Here is a 25,613-nt window from a genome sequence, read left to right as displayed (position 1 = left end):
ATAACCTTGCACAATGCGTCGTTTCTTCTTCTTTAATCTTTGGATGTGCACGTATAATGAAAAATACACAGTCTCTCAATATACTCCTAGAAGAGGAACAATATTTGACTTGCCTCGGCCACCTAAGGCTCTTTTGAGAGTTTTACAAACAAATAAAGAAAAGTGAAAGGGGTGCATCAATTCGAATATTTATTAAAAATTTCTACCTTCACGAACTAGCAGACAACGCATATTGAAAATGAATGAACTAGGTGTGCGCCATGCGCGCCGACTACGTGGGTGCTCCGGGGCTCGAGCACCCACATAAATAATCTTGTGGGTGCGCCGCACCCACAAGATTTTTAGTTTGATAAAAACAAAATAAAATAAATATTTCTCACTTGCCATTATCAAAAAATAATAAGCAATTAGAACATTGAGATGGAAGTTAAAATTTCTAACCTCTAAAACATAATTGTTTCAAATGTGCAAAGGCAACAGACACATATTTTTTGAAATAATTGATGTGGCTGTGGATTCGCTAAATCGTAGATTTCAAACAAAGGTTTTGGAACTTATTTCACAATTTGAAGCTTTTGCTATAGGTCAAATTGGTGCTGATTGAATTCTGCAGTTCTATGGGACAGACTTTGATAAAGACAAGCTAACATTGCACAGGGATATGTTTCTAGATGTGTGCAGAACAAAGAAAGAAAAAGTGGCCAACTTGTCAGACATTACAAATATTTTAAGTAGAGAAAACAGTGGTCCCATGCGTGAAATGCTCACAGAATTTGTGAAGTTTGTACGGGTGATGTTAACTATACCTGTTACTTCTTGTACCTCTGAGCGGTCATTTTCAGAACTTAGACGATTGAAAACGTTTTTGCGGTCAACAATGACCAAAAAAAGATTGAATGATTTGGCAATTTTGCATGTTCATAAAGAAATGACAAAAAATATTGACATTACCAAATTGCAAACAAATTCATAAGTGCAAATGACGTAAGAAGGAATGTGTTGTATATTGAAAGTTAACATGTCATTATTATTATTATTATTTGGTACGTAAAGTTAGTCATTTTGTAGTTTCTGTTCACAACAAAATCCTTGCATAGTTCTTTCTGCAATAAAATTAAAATTATTTGCATTTATGAAGATTTTTTCATTTTAATTTGTATGAATGTGGTATTTTCTTTTAGTAACGTGTTGATAATATCATTGCCTCTTGCAATCATTGTGCATGTAAGTTGTTTAAAGAATACAATACTTAATAATTACAGATCTAACCGCCATTGATATGCATGCACCCACAGAAATTTTGGAAAGTCGGCGCCCTTGGGTGTGCCTAACGAGCATATGAACTTCGACATCTAAGCAATTGCATTCTGCTTCGAAAGGTCAAAAATGTTCCCAATATGTCAAGAGGGAACGTTCCGTTTCATAGCAGATGTTAATGAAATTTTTAAACAAGGACCATGCGTGCTACCACTGAAATTAATATCACAGTGGCCTTGCTTGCACCAACGTAAAAATTGCAGGAAGCTATTGTATATTTTTTCAAACTTGTGGGCCCCGATGGCGCAGTGGTAGCGTCGTCGCATTGTAATCAAGGGGTCCCGGGATCGACACCCGGTGGAGGCACATAGTGGTTCGGATCCCACTTTAAACTGTAGGTCCAGTCCCAACTAGTCTTACTATGCATAAAGTGGACTTGAAACACCAACTCGATCAATCAATCTAACTTGTGGTGGAAATTGCAATATAAAAACCACAACAATGGTTTCTTTTATTACAAATTATAACTGGCAAATAAACACTGAAGCTATTTCATCAAACAACTACAGTTTAGCCAGAGAATTAGAATATTTTGACTGAATTTGTTTTTAAGTCCACTTTATATGCAGAATGTCTAATCTGGACTGGACCTACAGTTTAAAGTGGAATTCGAGCCAATGTGTGCCTCCGCCGCGTATCGAATCCGGGACGACTTAATAACAAGGCGACGACGCTACCAAAGACGAGGCCCCTGAATTACGAGAATAATCTCCGTAGATGAATTCCATATCAAGAACAAAGAAAAACACACTGAAGAACTAAACTCATTTCCTCATTATTCTTTCCACTTCTACAGAGGATTAAAAGTTCCAATTACGGAAGGTGAATGTTGCATACATGGACGTAAGTGCCTTCGCAAAACACAGCTGTCGTTATGAACAAAGCATAGGGCACCAAAGAACCTAAATCGCCAGAGCATTGACAAAAACAATCGAAAGTTGTTCTCAGTTCACATATCGACAACATAACCCCATGGGGAATATAGGCTGTGTTCACCATATGCCAGAGCCTCGTTGGCTTGCAAGCATGCAGTTTACGTGGAAGAGAGCTCGACTGCAATAAGTGGATTTTTGTAGCAAATTTTAATGGCAACTTCTACGCCGCCGTACAGTTAGGCAACACACAACGCCTTGGAGGGAAACTAGTATGTCAGGATAACCCGAATGCAAATTATTGCCTAATGTTAAATCGCAAATGTGACTAGTAAGACACAAGAACTATTACGAGCTAGTGTATACTTACGTCACAAAGTAGAAGGTGTACGTTACTGAAGACATTCTCGAGTAGACAGTAAGAGAAATTCCCATGACTAGATAGAAAGAAAATATATATTTAATCCCTGCATCTCAGGGTACCACGAAGGAGAATACTAAACGTGCGGTTGGCGTTATTTCCGGCCTCCAATAGCATAAAAGAGCGGGAAGATTGCATGAACGTGCTCGTCTGATTGGCTGTTTCGAGCGCCTGCTGCGACGCGTAGGAAAGGCAATCTTGCAAGTGACCAATCACGTCGTCTACTCAACCCAGTGATGCAGCAGCCTAGTTCACAGGGGGACGGCTTATCGCCGGAAACTACAAAGTGTTTTGTTCGGATTTCGACTTCGACAAAAGGAAATGCTTTCGCGACGGTAGTGGTGAGAGATCACAACGATCTAATCGAGGGGCACGTTGCTTCCAGCTGCAAAATTTCGTGGTTGACGGATGGACACCATGGACAATTTAGTTTGAGCAGCGTTTTTCATTGACAAATGTACTGAAGTGGAAATATTTTGATTAATTGAAATTTTTCTGTACCCGGAATGGAACATGACAAATGAAAATCAGCACCGAATTAATTAATGATATTGGCCAAAGGAAACCAAAAGATTCCATTACATCTAGTGCTTGCCAAGCAATATACCGTCTAAATTTTAATTGTTGAGATTGGGGCATCGACTTTCGAGAAAAGAATCTGCCGGGTCTTGGTCTAGACCACATGGATTTGGGGGAGGAAATTCACAAACGCAACCGAAAGGCAACAAGCCAAGGATTTCTATCTAGAGTACGTCAAGGATAAAAGTGCCTTCGCTGCCCTCCATCAGGCATACCCACTGCCCCTGTTGAGAATGTGAATAACAATTAAATGCACAAGTCAAGGACATACGGACAAATCCCTTAACAAAGGTTCATTAGCACATGCCCTGTGAATATAATGTATATGTACATGTGTAAAATTGCTCTTTAGTGTTCTAACGATGACTAAAAGGAACTATAAAACAGGCTATGAATGAGTAATGTTAAGCAAAAAAGGAGGATTAGTCGATGAGAGCTCGTATAATTAGCCTGCCTGTTATTCGTTTTTTTTAAGTACATTTTTATGCTTAACCTTTAAGTAGGTAGGCGGCCAAATTGTACACAAGTGGGTAGTGGGGTGCTCACGACACGCCACAGAAAAAATACACTTACAGTTATATTCTAACAATTATAATTGTAATATCTGTAATTTTACAATATTTGTACAGTTGTAAGATTGCGAATAATGAAAATAACTAAATTTGAAACTTTTTAAGGACATTTTTATAATTTTCCTTTTTCCTTCTATTTTTTAGGGACAATTCCGTTTTTATTATATTTTTTTTACTTTTCCTTCCAAACAGAATACACAATAGTTACTGAAAAGTAGCATATGTATTAAACAAATGTACGAGGATTTATATTTAATCATTACTAATTAAATGGTAACACATGAACATGAATTTGAGACTACAAAAAATATAAAAAACAGATACAGGCCTATAATTTTTGAATATCACTACAGTTCACCTAAAGAAAGCTTGTCAGATAAGGATCTGCAAGAGCATTTACACTACTAACTACGTCCAATAACTAATAGCTTTTTGACACATTCCTGTTCTTTCTTGTATTCCATTTCCAAGAAAAGAAAACCCACAAGTATTGCAACACTCGAGCAAAATAAACTTTAAAACAACACGCAAGTAGGTAGGTGGGGTGCTGATAACACCCCAGAACGCGGAGCTCTTTGTTATTGTGGACCAGCGCACAACAATCAGGCGACTAAAAGGCCTACCCCTCAAGGAATAAACAACATGAAGGTAATTGAAAGATGAACAGTGCTGCCAACTTATAAGACTATTTTTTTAACCATTTTTAGACCTGGGGTGTTGTCGCCACCCCACATACCCACTTAAAGGTTAAATAAGATAATTAGGACTGGGGCTACAGTTTCAAGTGCAATCTGATCCACTGAGCAATGTCTCTCCACAGGATCGAAGCCCTAAAGATTAATTTATAATTTCTCAGAATATTACAACTTATTGTACAAGATATATTTAATCCTGCTAAAAAAGTCCAATTTCCAACGAAATATCTGTAGGATTTCCGGGGGGGGGGGAGGTTCAGCCCCCAGAGCTCACCACCTCCTTGGTACTTGCCTGACCTCATTCATGAAGGCTAGAGAACTAAGGTAGACAGGACAAAGAAATCAATAACAGAAGTCAAGTTCAAATAAATATTCACCTGAGCTCTTTCAATAGGAAGTCTACATGAAAAGACCAAGAGATAGGAAGAAGAAATTATATATAAAAAAAATTACATTGGAAGTGACTAAGACAATGGGTTACCTGCAGAAAGTCCAAAAGTGATGAATAAACTGTAGGAATGGGAAGATACTGTGCATACGTTCAAAGTTACAAATAGGTGTGCAATACAGCATTTACATCAGCAATTTATGAGAACGTGTAGGATTCGAATATCAAAATTCGAAGAGATGTGCATTAACACTGTGAAACTTGTTTGAACTTTTTAAATTTCATAATAAATGTAATGAGAAAAATGAGGATTTTTTTTTTATTGATTGGCTTCTTACGCCACTTTTGGCTAATTTGTGAAGATGGGGATGAGTGATGACATTGATGGACACTCACAAACATGCAGGTCAGGATTCGAACCTGGGACACCTGACGTTGTAGCGCAATGTGCTAACTACTTTGCCATAGGAGTCAGCAAACCCCTTATTTCAGCACCCAAGCTCACTATTCATACCTTTCATTGGCTGGTAGTTTGGCGTTGCTTTTTAAGGAAAGATAGCTACTAAAAAATAGTCTATATAGTTTCAAATAGGATAGCTAACAATGTGATATTTCCCTTTCAGTCCCTACCCATTTATATTTCCAAAATAAACACAAGGCAAGGATGCAAAACTTGTTCTAGTTATCAGGAGAATGACAGGGGGAACGAAGTGAGATAAAGGGGAGCAAGACAATTGGAAATCTCAGACTAAACTCAAAGAAATTCTCTCAAAGATGAGAATAGAATGACAGAACATATATTGGCTATATTAAAGGACATCGCATGCAGAAAAGAAAATGAACGAAGATCAATACATATGAAGACTTAGAAATAGCTCTGGAAGTTGGATCACCATAATGTTAACTGAGTTTGAGTTTTTAAGTCTACTATATTGAACCCGTGACAAGACGATGACATTACCGCTACACCATTGGAGAATATATTAACTCGTTTGCATGCATTCCTAATATTAATGAAAATATATTAAGACAGTGTCCTATAGCTGGACAGATTCAAACAGGTGTTCTCGAGTTATCAGCCAGGTTAAGTCGATGCTGGCATCCAACATTTCTATCATCATCAGGGTATCACATCACCAGGAAAGCTACAATTCCAATCTTGAAAGATACGAAAAACCAAGAACACATGGATAGGAGTTTAGAAATTACTTTTAGATTTCGCAATGGTGCATCATGCACTGTATGCAAGACTTTGTCCTGAGAGAACAAGACCTGGATTCATCAAATCGGTGGAGGACTTCATTGCCAGATGATATTCTCCTGTCAAAGTGGACCAAATCGAAGATGGTTGGCATATTTCTTCAAGAGTGGTCTTGTCGATATCATTTCAATAGAGGATCAAAATAACCGACAGCTCTGTGTTACACATTCTGCACTCTACAGATTATTTTAAGAGGCTTCTGAGAAAACAACCAAAAATTTGGTTGCATGCAATTTTACTACACAATGACAATGCCTCTGCAAATCAAATGCCACATAAGTAAGTTGTAAACAGCCTATATTCTACACGTAGTTGTTACGGTAGTTTCAATTATGGGTCAGCTCTTGAGAATGCACAGAAATGCATTCAGCTGTAATCAATTTGCCCCGATTAGATGGCTGATCATAATACAGTAGACATACCACCTAAGCTCAGTTTCTTGCCAAATGGAAAAAAAAAAGTCAGATTCTGCATTAAATCACTCAAGTACTGACCTTTAATGCCTCCAATTTTGACAGCTTTTGGTTAGCAATGGGGATTCTATTTATGTGAAACCATGCCCAAGGGTGTAGTTAGTAACAGGCTCACTGGTCCTGAGCCTCTACCAATATTTTGCCGGTTGACCCACTGTACCCACTCGAAAAATATGTTGAATTTCTTATATAACTGACAGATTTAGATGTTTAAAATTGGTTCCAGCACATGGAAAACACAAACAATAGACGTATTTGATCCAAAAATAACTGAACAAAAATGTTGAAAATTGCTATCAGCATCAAACCTAACAATGTAAAATTATCAACAACAAAAAATCTAACACTCTTAATGATAATTTCACTTCTATTTTGGTTTCATATGTTTTCAGTCCTTCGTGTTTAATTTACTTTACAATACATTTATGAAACGGTAGGCGACGTCCTGTCTGCTGCTGCTGTGGAATGTTCTGTTGGGTGCTATATTCACTTGCTCAAAGTCATCGGGCCATTCTGCTATACTCTAAGGTAACAGACATATACTTCACAATAACACATCTCTGTAAGCTAAAAACAATTTGAAAACGTGCATAAACAACATAATGTTCATGAAGCATGAAAAATATTTCACTTTCTGGAGGGGTACAAATGCTCAAGAGGATACCGAACATCGTATTGATTATTAATGCAGAAATTTCAGTTTGGAAGCAAAAACATTGGCAATAAAAAAGTAGAGCGACCAAATGTCTACATACTCCTCCTACCTAACTCTCTCCACAGCCAAAAATTCCACTTGTAAATATGTTCAACTCTACCATACCACATGCCATGAAAAGTATCAGCTGTTATTTACTTCGGTGTCCCAGAGTGAATATCATCCCTTGGACTACAAAGCAGCCATAATCAGAGACATCCCGCATTGTTAACCTATTCTGAGGGTAACAGTTTCATACGTCGGACACACATTTCTTCATTTTTACAGAAGAAACTACTTACGGAAATGAGTTTCTCTAAGGTTTCCAACATTAGTTGAGGTATTTTCTTTCATCGTGGTATCTATTTGACCGGGAAATCATGTTAGTGTTTCCAATACCTTTTCTTTTTAACTATGTTTGCCTAACCAAACCTAACCTTATCAGAAATGGTTCGTGGGGCTACCCGTCAGCTACCCGTGCATAATGTACAATTTGCACACGTGACGAACACGATAGTAGGTATTTTTTGGTGAAGAATGTTGGAAAAAATGATATTCGAAAACAAAAGGAGCGATATCATTCGCAAAGTAAGCGATATCGCACCGTTACGTGCGTTCGGTAGCACTTAGGAAAATGTGTTATTTTAGTAGAAAAAGTGTTTGTTTTCGTGTAAAAAGCATAATGGTACCTTGAACTATGTTCCGCAATACACAATTGGTAAGTACGAACCATGTGATACACAAAATATCTGATTTTAACGTGTCTCCAATCTATGAAACTGTTACCATTCTGAGCACATTGTTTCTTCCCTCACGGGGAAAAATAGTGCTTCCTTTAAACATGCAAACTGAGCAAGAACTGGCAACTTTGCATCAAGAGTGTCTTGTTCTTCCTAAACAATTTACATTCCAACCAACATTGACAGCTGATTCAGCACACACCCAGTACCAGTACCAAAGGCAATTTGCCAGTATGTCAGGATTCCACTATAATGTTAAGTTCAATATTGTTTGCGAACTGTTTCCATTGTTTTTAGCTCACGGAAAAGTGCTATTGTGAAGTAAAGTACACCTGTTACCTTAGAGTGAAGCAAAACAGCCTAAAGGCTTTGCCCAAGTGAATATAGCACCCAAAAACGAAATTCCATAACAGCAGCAGATGGGACGTTGCTCACTGTGCAAGTTTGATGGTGTGATGTTTTGCACGTCTCCCTTAGGCATTTGAGGATGCATACAACCAGTTTTTACTAATAACAAGCAGCAAAAGTACTCTTTTTCTTAAGCGGGCCATACTTTGGGATCAAATATCTCCATTAATTGAGTTTTCCGCATGCTGGAACCAATTTTATATTACGCAGAACATCAAAATCTGTAAATTAAAAAACAATTCAACGTAATTCTCAGGCGAGGGGGGGGGGGGGTACAATGAGCCAACTGCCCCATGACAAGTACACCACGTTGTTATTTCTGTATTATTTTCCACTAATAATCCTAATATATATTGAGTTTTTTTAAGGTTGGTTTCCAACAAAAAAATTACACCTGGCTACAGCCTTGGATGTAGTTATAAATTTCCTGTGCTGTGAAGCATGGCAAAATCCTAATTACACAATTCTACTGATTAGCATCAGTACTAATTTAAAATATATATGTGACTGGATTAAGAATTCTGCTACTTCTCCTATCTAAACAACATTCTTCCGAATAAATATCAATACAAAATAGTAAATTCTACATTGGTTCGAAGTTTGTAGAAACTATTTTGTGAATTTTAAAGTTACAGCAGGTTTGCACAAGCGAGTGCACTTGCAACGCAGCAGTCTGGCATAGATGTGTAGAAAGTGTGGCATTTACGCAGCACACAAGAAAGGGGGGTTGGGATTAAGTGTGGAATTGCTAAGAAAACCTAAAAATCAAGCTTACTCAAAACATAAGTAGCAACACTGAAGCATAACTTATCTTTCTGGTAAGAATGAGGAGCATAATTATAATACTATGCAAGCATGAAAGCTTACCAGACCCACCTACTCATAAACACACAGATGTCGGATTACAATCTGGGGTAACTTTTAATTGAAAAACTGAAGCAGTGTATGTGAATACAGAACAAACTTTATCTCAAATATACACATGCATAATATGAATGTGTGTGTGTGTACGATGATATTGGAATTGCAATAGGTATGATTTCAGAACTTGGGACTTGCATGTGCATAAGCAGTACAATGAAGACAACCATTGCCACCAGACTCGCACGAGGAACTCAATAAAATTCAAATAAAAAACATGTTATCAGTGTGTGGAAAAGAAAGAAATGCTTATGCAAATAAATTCATTCAAAAAAATTAATAGGCTATTTGCTAAGGGTTTCATTAGAATATCGGAATGAAGTTTGAGAGTTTGAGAAACTAATTAACTAAAAGCTTCAATACGCACATTACTATATTATTAAATGCTTTCGTTGTTAGACAGGCCAGGTTTAGCAATAAAATAACATACATGAATGCCACCACATGATCACATAACATCAGGTCTCAAGTATGAAACTGCTTCAAGCCTTGCATGAAAATCCACTAAACTTCCATCTCTGAGATGACCAGAATCCAAGAATGGCTGTTCTCTGCAAAGCATAAGCTACCTTTCAAATCATAATTCCTCCAGTATATGATACTTAGTGAAGCTTCTAACTGTGTTATTCAGTTTCTACAAGCTTTGAACTTTCTTCCATATTTCCAGTATACTATGGCACTTCCTAATACTCCTACAAAAACTTCCAAAAATTAGTAAACATTCGATACAGTTATCAAAAAATCGTTCTCCAGAAAACATGCAGTAAGCAATCACGAAGACTCTGAAGTATGTGTTAGCAGACATAACCATGTAAAAAATACATGAAAAATTTGAAGCTAAACAAGTGCAACTCATGCCGGTTACTTTTCAATTTTTAATTTGCATAGAATGCATATCAATTGTGAAATGCTATGAACAAAACATTACAAAAAATAAGTCTATAAAAATCAAAGGATGAAGCATAGGTAAAACTTCGATATGCTCCCAACGGATTTTTATACAAGAAACTACTTACTGTAGCATTTAGAAGTTCGTGGAGGTATTTTATTTCATCGTGGAATCTATTTCACCGGGAAATCATGTATTTTTGAACAGAAATATCTCTTCGATGCACAATTTTCATACATTTCCTTGCACTACGTGAACCAAATGTTGCGAATGTTTGATGACGTAACTCCCTGTCAGTGTTTGCAACCACACAGTTTTTTTGCAAGATGACAACTTTAACTATGTTTGCCTAACGTAACCGAACCTAACCTAACCGTGCATGGTTCGTACGGCTATTCGTGAATTGGGGCTATCCGTGAATGGTTCGTGGGGATTTTTTGATTGGCAAGGTTGGAAACACTGCATACCACGCTAGTCAAGCTGTCTCGCCATATTGTGCCTTATGGAAGCAAAATAAAGAAGAACAATAATTACTCCTCATGTCAGAAATTGAAATTATTTTCGTAAAGAAGCTAAATCAGCTTGAAGAATCTTTCGTAATGCAGAATAGGTAAGTACGAATGTTAAAAAAGAGGAAAGAAACGAGTGAGAGGTGTTGGGACCATACCGAAGTATCTATGCCAATAACTGTAAAATGATTTCAATTGTTGTAACAATTTCAAGAAATCAACGAAAATTTCTACCAAAAATTGATAATTTTTTGTATGATTAAAATTTACTATCCTTCGGACACCTATAACTTCTGAGTTTCATCAATTTTTGACATTTGTACTTACCTATCTGCTTCGCGGATCATTTTTTAACGTGTATTCACGTTTTTTTGATCAATTTTTTTTTAAAAAAAAAGTGTTTTTGTAACTGAAGAACGTACGTTTCCGCATATGGTTTGTGGGGCTATGCGAGAATGGTGTGGGGCTATGCGAGAATGGTGTGGGCCTATGCGAGAATGGTGTGTGGGGCTATGCGAGAATGGTGTGTGTGGCTACGCATATTTTTTCGAAACCAATTTTTATCTATTGTAACCTATTGTGACCCTACCTAACCTAACCTTACCAGAAATGGTTCGTGGGGCTATGTATCAATGGTTGAATTTCCGTTATGAAACATTCCCACATCACACAAAACACATTCCAGATGTTAGACAATACTACAGGAACTTATTACGGTAAGTAGTTTTTTTTCTGTAGAAATGAAGAAACCTGTCAGAAGGATAGTAAACTAGTACCGAAAAATCTTTGTTAAACAGTAATACTAATTTATCAAACATATATATACTGTGAAAATATTACAATTCACTTAAACACAAATGTCACACACTAGAACAAGTACCCACACCATATTAGTATCTGTTGGAAAAACTATAAAAGACCTCGCTTGGAATATACATACCAAAACATTCAAAGTAGTCATGGAAGAAGAAAAGTTCAAAAATGACTGGGCAGTAATATTTTATGCCAATGTGCAGTGAGCATTGAACGGCGAATGTAATGTTTTTTTCAAGATTCTTACATGGCAATAGCATGTATACTCTATACTTTTAATTATTTTTTAATTCAAGAAAACAGTAAATTATCCAGCGTTGGTGAAAGTTAATGTCAATTCATATTTATCCTGACACAAGCACAATGTTTGTACAGAAAAGCTTCAACACAAATCTTTCTCTAGATAATGCAACTGTAAATGTACAACTCCCGACTCATTAGGATAGGTTACAATAATTCACAGCATTAGAAGTGTGTGCTTATGACAACTCAAATTTGGCGTAGGGGTTACTGTTCGGAAGCTACACGTTCTTCGTTTGAATCAAGAAAGGATATTGACATTTCCTTGTATCCCCCCAATCAATCGTAAACTTAAGATGCAAAAGCACGATAGCTTTAAAATCTTCGTGTACAACTTGTCTTGTTTTTTACAAAGAGCCCGACAGCTGGACAAGCAAAATAACTGAGAATTCGCACACTGCCTGTGTAAACTTTGTGCATTTAAAAGTTAAACGTATTTTTGCGATATGGATTTATTTTATATGCAAGGCATAACACAAGAATAAAGTGAGCCTAATATGTCCGAAAACGGTGACATCACAAACTATTAATTCATTCTCAATGTACCATTTCTTCAATGTCTAATGTGGCTCAATCCCTTTCAACAGAAAAGAAAGCATATGTACGTCAAACATGAATTTTAAATAGCGTACCTCGAATATCTTCAAAAGCAGACGAACGTACAGCTTTCGGACTCCTATGGATTTTCCAATTGATGCTAAAAATATAATAGTTAGCAAAAATGCCAAAAATGGAGTTAGAAATACAGAAAAACACAATGTCGTCACTTTGTACAGAAGAGACATGTTGCGCACTCACTACCGAGAGCACTAACGTCGAACGAAACACTTCGAATATAATGGCTTGCTAGATCGCGGATCGCTCCACTCGACCCAACTCTCGCTATCGCAATCCCATCTTACTTATCACACGAAACACAAACACCTATCGGGTCAGGCCCCGCCCTTCGCTTCCTGACGTAAGCGTAAACTACCACTTTTGCTCCCCCACTATGCTAAATCTTATGTACCAAGGAAAAGTCAACTGTTCTTTTCTTGCCCTGCCCAAGTTTTGGAACTCAATTGCCGCCACTGTATGTTGTCTCAGTCATAACATAAATTTACTGTAACGTTTTGAGACTTGACAAAAATATATTATTCATGCTCTAAGATCTAAGCCTAACATAGCAATGAAAACATTCTACAATTATTACGTCAGAAAGCCAAGGGCAGAGCTTGATCGAAAGGGGGTTTGTGTTTTGTGCGATAAGTGAGACAGACTAGTGTTTCCATAGCCGTAATAGAAAATACTCACTGAACAGTTTTTTTCCTTAAGGTGAATGGGACCAAAACACAAAAGGCAAAATTGACACGCGTAGTTTCTTCACACGGAGTGATGTGATTGCATTTCTGAACGCGAGGCTGAGGTGCAAACAAATTGATCCAGACCACTAGCACCCACAGTGTCTTAGTACGCTATGATTAATTAGATCTCCCTGTAGCACCGATACTCTCTTCAATCAGCGTTTTTTTTTAAAATTTATACAACGTTTAAACAAAGTAAACAATTGTCAAGATCATATTTTCCCCAAGTGCAAAGGAAGACACAAATACGTCTTGTTCTGAGATATGTATGTGGTTGGAAACGTTGATTCTATAGTACAGCCGACGCTGCTTACAATCAAAGAGTTAATCGATAATAATAAATCGATTATTAAATCGCTCACCACTTTTCAGTAAAAGCATTAATAATAAGCAATTTTAGATAAATTATTTTTTGTATTCAGTACTTCTTTAATGCAATGAAAAACCGTTTTGATGGTAATACTGTGGTAATACCTCTCCAGAAGGTTCGAATGTTCAGATTATACCAAAGCTGGCAGTTCCTCCTAAACTGGGTCCAATGTGACCTTAGTGATCATCATTTCAGCTCTAGGAAAATTTCGAACATGTTTTATACATTAGATTAATTGCGATGGCTAATATTAGAGAACAATATTGGAAAAAGAGCAACACGACAAGTTAGGAGCCTTGGGAGGGGAGTGGGGTTCAAAAAGAACCATAGAATTACTCATCACTCGTACAAATTTGTTACAAATTTCATGTTGCTCGATTGTACTGAAGTGCAGGTCTCCCGCAGTGTTGCCACATGAAGGGAAATTTCCCTTTTGCAAGGACATTCGCACCCAGTTTTTAACCAAAAGGGAAAAGGGAATTTCGATGAAAAATACCAGAATATCAGGGAAATTTGGAGATATCTAACTGCACATTATTACAGTTCATGTTAATTTTCAATTTTATATCCACATTTTTTTATTTTTTCTGTTCCTTCTTATCTCTGCTCCTTTGAATATAAGACCACATCTATTTATATTTCTGTTACGTTTATTGTATGTCGGTTTTATGCATAATAGAAACGTTGAGGATTAACGATTAAGTGGATTCCTGAGCAGGATTAGAACCTAGGGAATCTGGTACAGGAAGCGATGAACTTGACATTTTTGTGATTTTTTTTTCGTAGCTACTATAGTTCGACCACAAGGAAAAAAACTTTGCTTCAAAAGCTTTCGCGCATCTTCCCTGCCGTTGTCGGTGCTCGGGGCAGTGTTGCGAGGTCAGGCGTGAAAAAATCAGGGATTGTTCTTTAGGAAACCAGAAGATCTGCTACAAAATCCAAAGATCTAATAGCATAGCTAATAGTAGCGGATGAACGACGTTTTTGCGGGTGGCGACATAGGCGTGCGCACTGGGGGTCAAGGAAACGTCCGCAGATTTTCCCAGCGAGGGAGAAACAATGTATTTTTTTTTTATCAAGTGGGTAAACGAGGCATATTAACCAGTAATACCGTTGCCCTCTCAGAAAACACCACTTCAGTTTGAAATTATCACGTTCCTATTATAATAATGGATGTAAATTACTGTGACTGAAATCAACTCATATGTTTGAAATAATAGGTACTTTTATGTCAACATTCATTTTCCAAAAGGGAAGGGAACGAGATAGGTTGTGATTGTGAATAACCTGGAGTCGCCAAGCAAAGGTTCACAATAAAATCCCCCTGCTGCAGTCCTGTGTTTGGTGAAAAGAAACCGAACATCTCCATTTCAGGAGTGGACGTGTTTCAAACAAAAGAAAGCAAACTGTCCCAGGGACCCAACCAACGTCTTTCATCTCTTCCGCACACCCTCAAGTTTGCCCTTTCTCAGCAAATACACAAGGGGTCTGCCATGCCTCTATTTTCGCAAAGAATATTTATGACAGTAAATCGTAGAGAGTTGTGTTCCCAAATTAAGCTAATGTGCCGCCTTTCGTTGTCGGCGATTTTCCACAATCTTTCAAGTCGAATGCTAACAATAACAAATTAATTTGTCTTCTGCTGGTGTTCGGTGTACAGGTATCGTTAGGGGTTGGCACGCGTCCTGCACCATAATGAGAAAATGAATTACGTATGTGAAATATATTGGTGACTTATACAGCATGTCTTTCTCAATAATTGAAGATAACAACGCTTATGCTAGAGTTCACCTATCCTCCATATATGCTAGAAATACACACACACACAGATTATATATATATATATATATTATACGAATCGGTGAGACCAAGAAGGAAAACATTCCACTCGACCTTACTTTCGGGAAATAAAACAAAAACTCATAGCAACCAAAACTAAAAGCCGGATGAAGAAACTTGCGATTACAAACTTATTCATCATAACCATAGTAACAATATTCCATAAGTGGTTTGTTTTTAAAAACTATATTTTAGCTCTGATATGTATTCAAAGTATTCAGCCCATTTTGTTCAAAAAGTGGAATCTTTCCCTTCTTGATCTCACCGGTTCACACTTGATCTCACTTGTATAAAATAAGGCCGAGTCTGCTGCCACGCACGTGTCAGCAGTAAGATTAAGCGTCAAATTTGCTGCTGCCACGTAATTCGTCTGCTAGGAGGATGTTACAAATCTTAAGAACAGATAAAGACGAGAGAAATGCAAGTTTATGATTAGTGGGAATGAATGTACAGGTAATTTAGAACCTTTTTCTTTAGAAAGCATTTAGCGATATTATTTTAATGCTAACAGAACTTAACCTAACTACGAGAGCATTTAGGTTTATTATTAGAAGAATGCTGAGGGACATAATCTTAAAACATTTTTGTGAAAGTAATCGCTACAACTTCAAAGTATGTGTTACAGACGTAATTGCATACATAGCATGATGTAATCACGATAAAACAAAGACCGAGTCTGCTGCCACGCGCATCTTTTTTGAGGTTCCAGCAGAAAAAGAACGTGGCAGCAGACACTGCCATAAAATAATTTGCCCACGCTACGAAGTCAGAGGTTCTACCTAGTAAGACATGGACGTTTCAATGTGTTTGTGTCACTTCATCCATTTCATCACTTCTTCATTCATCCTTGTTGTCGTACTTACCCGTAGAGGCACAAAAGCGACGTAAAGCCCCTATCACACGGAACTAGATTTCTAGTTAGAATGCCCTAGTTGGCGATGAACTGACTTTCTGGGTAGTAATCATGGTCGCCTGGCTGACTGCTTGACTGGTTTTGAGGAATAGGACATGTTCTAATTGCTACTAACTTCTTCGACTAGATTCTGTGGAACAGCCAATCAGAGCAAAGTTTGGCCATGTGAAGATATTCTGTGAGTTTGTAAAGTAGCCCATTTTTGTCTGTGGCTTCCGAGTGCATACAACACGAAAGGCATGTTTACAATTGAAAAAGCTAAAATATTCTTCCATACGTGTATAGTAAACGTTGTAAAGTATGTATTTTATCAGCGCCGTTCTTCTCTACCTAAAACCATTTAATGCGATGCGATATTCCTCTCGGTTGGATAGTTATCGTATTTTAAAAGTGTGAAGTGATACGTTGTTTACATCTCGCGCGGCCGCCATTATGGGAACGAAAGACTATCGACAAGTACGGTGTAACAAGTACCGTGTGAGGCGAAAACTAGCAAATGGGTAGCCAGTCCAGCGTCAACTAGAGCATTCCAACTAGGAATCCAGTTCCGTGTGATAGGGGCTTAAAATAACTATAATAGAAATAGATTTTGGGGTGAGATAAAATACAGCCATCTAAAAATAGTAATGCAAAAAAAGTAATAATAATTATGTGCTAGCACAATTGAGTTATGTTTGGCATAATTTCACAGTTCAAACAGCACCTTTCACGACTGAGTGGAGTTCCACTCTACCTCTTCCCTCCATATTCAAGTAAGATGAGCAGGAAACGTGTTTTTGAACTGGCAGTTGGAGAAATCAATAGGCCTAGCAACACTGACGTTAGCCTCACTGAATGTTCCAATCCCTTGTCCTTTCCCACACCCGCCGGCGCGATGTGCTTCTGCGCAGGGTTTTTTGCTTGAATAACGTAGTGTGGAAAACGGCACAGTTCTGCGCGCTCTGGCTGGTTCCACTCGAAAATGATCCGCTAGAGGCGCTGGTGTTAAACCCGGTGCTTGGTATTCGTCTGCTTATAATGGAAGTAAATGGAGTTTTCGCTGCAACGTCTGATTCTTTTACATGAAGCGTGTCTATGAATGTGATAATTGCTATGATATTTGGTACAGTGGTCGCGAAGATATTGACGAACATTCTAAACAGTCGACCACGTCCTGTTATCGTCATACTTTCGTTAATAATGCGGGAGAAAAAATACGCGTGGAATGTTCTTGGCAACTAAATTTTTGTGTATGAGTTAGGTTCATTATTATTATCATCATCATCATTTCTTTTAAAGATATACACACTGAAGCATTTGTATTTTGGATATTTACTGTCTCTTTTCTTCCGCTTTAAACTAATCGCGGCGATGATGATTCCATGAAACGACAAGGGGAACCCCACAAAACTTTCTTAGTGCCATCGACATGAGTGTAAGGAAACTTTCAAGCCAATGGGACAAGCGACACGGGATGTTCACACTGTCACACTAGTGACACACACTTCCAAACTGTAAAATAGCATTCATTGCACATGAGGGTCCAAACAGCAAACGACACGTTCATATGGCGTATTCGCGTGCTACTTGTTACTTCGGTAGGAAAGCTCCTTAAAGGAAGGGTGCTCAGACCGAAGCGACGCGCTACAGGGGGAGTTAGTTCCAAACTAAGTGACAAGCGACATGGTGCCTTCAGTCCATTGGCAAGAGTTCGCTGCTAATTGTGCGAACAACAGACAGGCGACACGAAAAACCACACATTACAGCAACAGATCTAGGCGACACGATAAGTCACACGTGTCGCTTTGTCGCTTGTGCGTCGCTCAAACTGGGCAATTTCCTCAATAGCTTGCAACATGTTGCCGTGGTTTGTTGTTCGCGCATGCGCGATGCAATGAGTGTCTTGTTTTAGGGAGATTGCGACAATGGGCACTCGACACTTATCGCTTGAGGATTTCACTAACCGAATGCTGGCCTGTGCTTCCCTTCATGCCGCTACGATGTGAAATGTTGCTCTTGATTGGCTCGTTTCCAAGCAATATGTGTCGCTTCGGTGTGAAAGTTGCCTTGGACCGAATGACCCGTGTCGCTTTGGTGTGAAATCCTCGTATCGTTTGTCGCGTGTCGCTTTGGTGTAAAATATCCTTGAGGAAACGGTGCAGTCAGAGTTTGTGTCCCTACGGTTCGAAAGGCTGCATTGATTGATTATAGACTGCTCGCTTTCAAGCGACACTTGTGGTTTGTTGCCTCTGTATGAAATATCTCTCAGGATACTATTTATATTCTAATAACATAGAAAAATAAAACTCTAGTACACAATCCAACACCTGACGTCCGGAATCACTTTGCGATGTTTCTTCTTGTGTTACGCATGCTATTTATTTATTCATTTTATTTTACTTTTCTTTCCAAATTAATGTCATTTCGTGACTGCAAATCACTCCACAAATATAACTGTTTCCATCAATTCACGTACCGCCTTTCCAAAAACTAACAAAGCCGCATTGATTTCATAAGAAAATTAGCACCGACGTTGATCGCACTGCCATCTATGTTTCTCATCCGTCTGGGGAACCAGTTTCTTGGGTCGTTTTCCACACTACGTTATTCAAGGCGCTGTAATTATAACATAGATTTCTATGCTACTATATGGACCCACGGAAATACTATTGCTACTACTACTACCACCACAACCACTAATAATAACAATAACAACAGCAGCTACTTTTCATGCCATTACTATACTACTACTACTATTATTATTTATTATTGCTGTTATTATTATCATCATTATTACATGATTTGTTTAGGTGAAGGGGAAAAATGGTCCAAAAAGGGAAATTTTGTCCCTTGGAAAGGGATATTGTGCCCTCGTATTGTGGCAGCACTGGTCTCCCGGTTTCTCTCCCTATTCTACCAAAATGGCGTCTAATGCTGCCGGAGCATCTCTTCCACCACCCGTAAATGTTTCTCCTTTGATAAAGGTAAGATATTTCGAAATCTTGTTCTTTCAGACAGTTCTGTTAGGTAAATGTGGATTCATACAAAACAAGTTGTTTTTTCACAGCCAAAAAATAATATACGTATAATTATGCACACAATGTATGTGTATTTATGCTATCACTCTTGTTATATATTAGAATAATTTCTCATGCGCTTCTATTAGACAATAGTACGCTAAGTTTGCGGCCAGAATTTTTTTCAATCCAATCGAAGCATATTGTTATTGGTGAAACTATCTCAAAAGTGAATTGGCTTACACCAATTCATTTTTCCAAAAAAAATATCTTTGAGTTGCTCACTTGTGGTGCAGAAAATATAGAGAAGAAAAAGATAAAATTATTGTTTTGTACACCAAAAAGTTTAAACTCTTCTCGGTACTACTTTACTATACCGGAGACACCTATCAATGATATATTTCGCAATTTTTTTACATTGCTAACGTACTATTCTGCATTGCAGAACACTTCTTTAGGTGAAATAATGAATTTCTAACGAAAATAATGTCTTATTTCTTACATTAACGAGTACTTACTGTTGTTCCTTATTTCCCACAAAACATCCACGGGTAGCCCCACAAACCATCATGGGGACGAGGTATGCCTACTACGTTAGGTTAGGTTCCATTAGCACTCCTTTCGTTCAATTTAGCATATACGGACAACATCGGCTTGTAGCAGCAGCAATAGTGCGTCAGAATTGGATTTGGTAACATTATCGTATGAGGGAAACGGATTCCTTCAAATTTACAGGAGAAAGTACTTACGGAAATCATTTTCTTTAGCGTTGTGGAAGTTCCCGAATATAGATTTGATCCATTTTAATGTGAATGCGTGTTGTTTTCTGCGAAAATCTCTGTGCGACACGCTGTTTCTGCTCCCGCCATTTGCTTTCTGCATGAGAGTGCAATGTTCCGTGTGTTAAGATGATTCAACCCCGTAGCCAGTGTTTCAGCCTCGCCGTGTTTTCACTAGAACCACGTTTTTTTAATTTTTTTTGGAACGCGTTTACAATACCGGAACACTCTCCAATTGCTATGAAATTTCGCCTACTCACTAATTGAGACCTCCTAATCACGAATCTGCATGTAATAATTGGCGGTCAAGTATGGAAATCGATAAAAAAAAAAACGAAATAAACTATGTTTTCTTAACGTAACGTAACCCTACCATAAGAACAGCAGCTCCACGGAACAAGCCATTTTCCCCGAATGGGTGTCACTTATCGCACAACACTGTAGCAACATTGTGTTCTGACGTCACAGTAGAGATCTTTTTCATGTTAGGCAATACAAGGTAACGCATCTCTTAGCGAAAATATTAATTTTTCTTTGTATTTATGCTAATGGAACCTAACCTAACCACGTAGGCATTCCTCGTCTGACGTCAATATTCAAGGTTGCAAGATTGTGGTGCATAAAGGTAGAGCATTAACACTTATCACACAACACTCTAGCAACATTGTGTTCTGACGTCACAGGAGACCTTTTTCATGTTAGGCAATACAAAGGTAACGCGTCTCTTAGCGAAAATATTATTTTTTCTTTGTATTTATGCTAATGGAACCTAACCTAACAGGCCTAACCTAACCACGTAGGCATTCCTCGTCTGACGTCAATATTCAAGGTTGCAAGAGTGTTGTGCGTAAAGGAAGAGCATTAACGAATTGCGAAAGAAAGATGGTTCCGAATTGCTGTGTATGGACAATGAACGTGGTAAATCGCAAGGTTATTTTACAAGTTCTACACGTAAATGCGACGTATAAGCATAATTTCAAATCCGGGCACGAAAGTAGATATTTTCCGGTGAACGAGGTTGCACCACTGAATAAATCGACAAAACACACTCAGACCGCCCCCTAAACGAGTATGCTATCACGGCCATAATGTGTTACAGATTCGAAACAACAAGTAACAGTAAGTACTCGTAAATAGAAAAAATAAACATTATCTTAGTTAGAAATGCATTATTTCGCCTTAAGAAATGTTCCGCAACACGTTAGCAATGTAAAGAAGTCTGAAATATATGATTCGTAGGTGTTTCCCCCATACGATAATAGTACCATAGATTTTCGTAGAAAAACACATGCATTCGCTTTAAAATTGATCAAAACTACATTCCCGAATATCAACAACGCTACAGAAAATGATTTGCTTAAGTACTTTCTCCTGTAAATTTGAAGAAATCCGTCTCCGGTATAGTAAAGTGTTACCGGCCCAATTTCCGATTTTATCATGGTTTGATTTCTATTTTTGTTAACACATAATTCGGAGTTTTAGCGAATACTTACTGCATGTTTGCTTGACAAAGTTTTTTTTTTACTTTCGTATACTCCTATATGGTTCTCATGTAACCATCCATTCATTTACTGTTATCTTGGTTATGGACTGTTGCTGCCATCTAGGTCACGAGGGGTTTTGTAGTTAGGTTAGGAAAGTCACGTTTAGGGCTCTTGGTATTCAAATAACATCTCTAAATGTTTTTGTTGATATGTTAGGCAGGCCAGGTTTAGGCCTCTTAGCATTGCAATAATTTCTACACTAAATGCTTTCAACATCTCGGTAAAAATTTACTATCCGTCGGACATCTATAACTTCTTCGTTTCGTCAATTTTTGACATTCGTACTTTTGCTTGCCTGAGACACAATATGGCACGTACACCTTCCTACATAATCGCGCGTCGTTCTTGTCTTTCTCGATTTTCAATTGTTATGCAGTGTTTCAACCTTCGGAACCCAAGAAATGCCCGTGAACAAAGTTCATCAGATCTTTTTTGTGTGTTGTTTTACGAAGAAAATTGTAATCTTTCGTAGCAATATCCGTGAATGGTTTTTGGGGCTATCCGTCCTGGAATAAGTGGGGAACATCTAGAAATTACAAAATAAGCGAAAATAAGGTGTTAGTTTTTGGAATGGAAACTGTCGATTTTCGCAAATTTTTTTGTCTCTAGTATATTCCTGATACTACCATGACACCAAATTTTAACTATGTTTGCCTAACCGAACTAACCTAACCACGCACCAATGGTTCGTGGGGCTAGCGACACGCCATCCTTCTAACTCTCGTTGCAAACACAGACAGTTCGAAACACTGGATACCCAATGAACATGAACAAAACACAATCATGACGGGTCATTATACAGTCACGACGTGTGATGGTGTAAGAAGGAGTATGCGCCAAACGCTATTCTCCGTCGGAGAATTAATTTTCAATGAACAACATGAATTTCAGCTATGAAGCATTCCCACATCACACAAAGCACCTTCCCGATGTTCGACAATGCTACAGGAACTTATTACGGTAAGTAGTTTCTTCTGTAAAAATAAATAAATGTGTCCGAAGGATAGTAAACTAGTACCGCCTATTTCACCAACAAGAAAAATTAGCATCTGCACGGATGCTCGGAAAGGAGGGGGGGGAGGAACACGACTCACCCCTGGAAATGAAAGTATAAACCAAAAAGTACATATTTCACACGTATAATTTCATTTCAGTCACAGTTATAACAATAACAACAACTCATGGCTCTACAGCCCATAAGGGCCTTTGCCTATCTCCTTCCCACGATCCTACCTAGAGGGGTGGAGATCTTCAACCAGTAATGGTTAACTCACTCGTAACAGTTGGGCTGAAAAGTTCGTAGGCTAACATAGTAAAAAATATTTTTTTGACAAAATTCGATTTTATTATTCAATATAGTTGCCTTTGAGGGCGATACAACGATTATAGCGGTCATACAATTTTTCGATGCCATTTTTATAGTACGATTTCTCTTTAGCCTCAAAATAGGCCTCAGTTTCAGCGATTACCTCTTCATCAGTGCTAAATTTCTTTCCAGCGAGCATTCTTTTAAGGTCTGCAAACAGGAAAAAGTCACTGGGGGCCAGATCTGGAGAATATGGTGGATGGGGAAGCAATTCGTAGTCTAATTCATATAATTTTGCCATCGTTTTCATTGATTTGTGACACGGTGCATTGTCTTGATGAAACAGCACTTTTTTCTTCTTCAAATGGGGCCGTTTTTTTCGTGATTTCATCCTTTAAACGCTCCAACAACGCTATGTAATAATCGCTGTTGATGGTCTGGCCCTTTTTGAGGTAATCGATGAATATAATACCATGCGCATCCCAGAATACTGATGTCATAACCTTGCCAGCCGACTGTTGCGTCTTTCCACGCTTTGGATTCGGTTCATCACGTGCAGTCCACTCGGCTGACTGTCGATTGTACTCTGGAGTGTAGTTATGGAGCCATGTTTCATCCATTGTAATATATCGATGGAAAAATTCGTGTTTATTACGGTTGAATATCGCTAAACATTGCTCCGAATCATCAAAACGTTGTTGCTTTTGATCGATTGTGAGCACGCGCGGCACCCATTTTGCACACAGCTTTCGCATGTTCAAATATTCATGCACAATATGTCCAACACATTCCTTTGATATTTTTAAAGTCTCAGGTATCTCGATCAACTTCACTTTACGATCATTTAAAATTATTTTGTGGACTTTTTTGATGTTTTTGTCGGTAACAGCCTCTTTGGGGCGTCCACTGCGTGCATCGTCTTGGATGCTCATTTCGCCTCGTTTAAATTTAGCAAACCACTTCTCAACGGTTGATTTTCCTGGTGCAGAGTCCGAATAATGTTTATCAAGCCAAGACTTGGCTTCAACAGTATTTTTTTTTCGCCAAAAAGCAATGCTTTATTAACACACGAAATTCTTTTTTATCCATTTTTACACAATAACAAAAGCTGCTTCACTCACAATGCTATATCTCAGGAACTAATTATCCGGCAGCTGTGAAATTTATACACGTATCTTTTGAAGGTTAGTACTAAGTAAAAATCACATGGATTTAATTCTAGTAACACCATCTATGAGTCAGCCTACAAACCTTTCAGCCCAACTGTTAGCTCCCCAGTTTCCTCATGATGGTGGGTTGTCACTGGTCTTATGCACAGGCTGAGAACCCAGGCAGACTCTTAACACGTGTTAATAATTGCAAGGTCATTCCAGGAAATCAGTTAATTATGAATATTTTAGTTTCATCTCCTGCCTAGACCCTTACATTTTATGTGCGAAATGTCATACATGTAATGCTGGAATGCCCCACCTACATTCCTGGGATCACGAGAAAATATATTTGAGTTACTTTCCAATATAGACGTCACTTAGTACAACAAACGGTAATGGTTCAGATTGTTTAACGATTTTTTCAAAGTTTCACGGGAGAAAGATGAAAGAATGCAGAATTGTAGAAATGATTGGGTACTTTAGTATTATATGAACTACCTCATTTCTCCTTTTTTCCCTCGCAAACATGAGTCATTTAACGTAACCTAAGTGTTTCTTTTGCTTTCCCATAAAACACCAGTTTTATGTGGAAAACTTATTTTTGTGATAACACTTAGTTTAATATTCTGATGTAATTCTTGAATATTTTAAAGCAAAAATATTGGTAAGTTGATGCATTCGATTAGAATGGAATATTTACACACTAATATTGATCAATACTTCGAACTTTTAATTATTACAATTTTCAAGTATTTGTATTGGTGGGTATCAGTGAGAATTGTTCATAGGGCTATCAGTTCACCCCTACTTTTAATCCAATCTTGTATTAATTAATAAATTAAATGTTGTAAGATCACATTTCACACTTTATTTTATTTGGATTTATGGCTTTTTTAAACCTGTATCCACCCCTCAAAAGTTGGCTTCTGAGAAAAAGGGGCTTGCCCCTGAATATTTTTTTGTTTTGGCTACCCCTAGTGGTAAGTACTTACTGTTTCCATTAGGCCTGAGCCGATACTCTCACCGATGCCCACCGATACTGATACTTGAAAATTGTGATTGTTCAAAATATTGATAAATATTTATTTATAAGTAATCCACTCCAATGATATGCATCAATTTACAAGATTTGTCATTTAAAATATTCGAGAATTACATCGAAATATTAGACTATGTGTTATATTATCGCAGAAGTAAGTTTTCCACACAAAACTGGTGTAGAATGAAAGGAAACTTGTGAAAAACCAAGATGCCGGAAAAGTATCTGCCGGTATCTGTAAATAAAGTCCAACGGATACTTTCTGATACCGATATATCTCAACGGATACTTTCTGATACCTATATATCAGTATTGGCTCAGTTCTAACACTGTTCTAACTTGTGTTCTTTCAGGTGTGTGTGTGTGTGTGTGTACATGTTTTTTTTTGTTTTTTTTTTAATTGAACATAAATAAGACATTTTTATTACCCTTGATGCTATGTCTTCGTGTGTTATTACATGCATGTAATTCCTTGAATCTT

The 25,613-nt window shown here is 37.8% G+C and overlaps 2 protein-coding genes across 4 annotated transcripts in view; one reads left to right on the top strand and one right to left on the bottom strand.

Annotated features, from left to right (window-relative positions):
* The window catches only part of Gpat4 (Glycerol-3-phosphate acyltransferase 4), a 111,760-nt gene extending 99,037 nt beyond the window's left edge, over positions 1-12,723 (bottom strand). For all 3 annotated transcript variants that reach the window (XM_083143340.1, XM_083143338.1, XM_083143339.1), the window contains exon 1: positions 12,485-12,723. In XM_083143340.1, coding sequence (XP_082999466.1) covers positions 12,485-12,637 — 153 coding nt within the window. In that variant the 5' untranslated portion in view covers positions 12,638-12,723. The remainder of the gene's footprint in view (positions 1-12,484) is intronic.
* Positions 12,724-19,166: 6,443 nt separating this feature from the next.
* The window catches only part of ATPsynE (ATP synthase, subunit E), a 34,175-nt gene continuing 27,728 nt past the window's right edge, over positions 19,167-25,613 (top strand). The window contains exon 1 of the mRNA XM_083142531.1: positions 19,167-19,280. Coding sequence (XP_082998657.1) covers positions 19,218-19,280 — 63 coding nt within the window. The 5' untranslated portion in view covers positions 19,167-19,217. The remainder of the gene's footprint in view (positions 19,281-25,613) is intronic.

The sequence above is a fragment of the Lepisma saccharinum genome, chromosome 21, assembly GCF_977018435.1.
Source record: "Lepisma saccharinum chromosome 21, izLepSacc3.1, whole genome shotgun sequence".
NCBI lineage: Eukaryota > Metazoa > Arthropoda > Insecta > Zygentoma > Lepismatidae > Lepisma > Lepisma saccharinum.
This window is presented reverse-complemented; position numbering and strand designations above follow the sequence as displayed.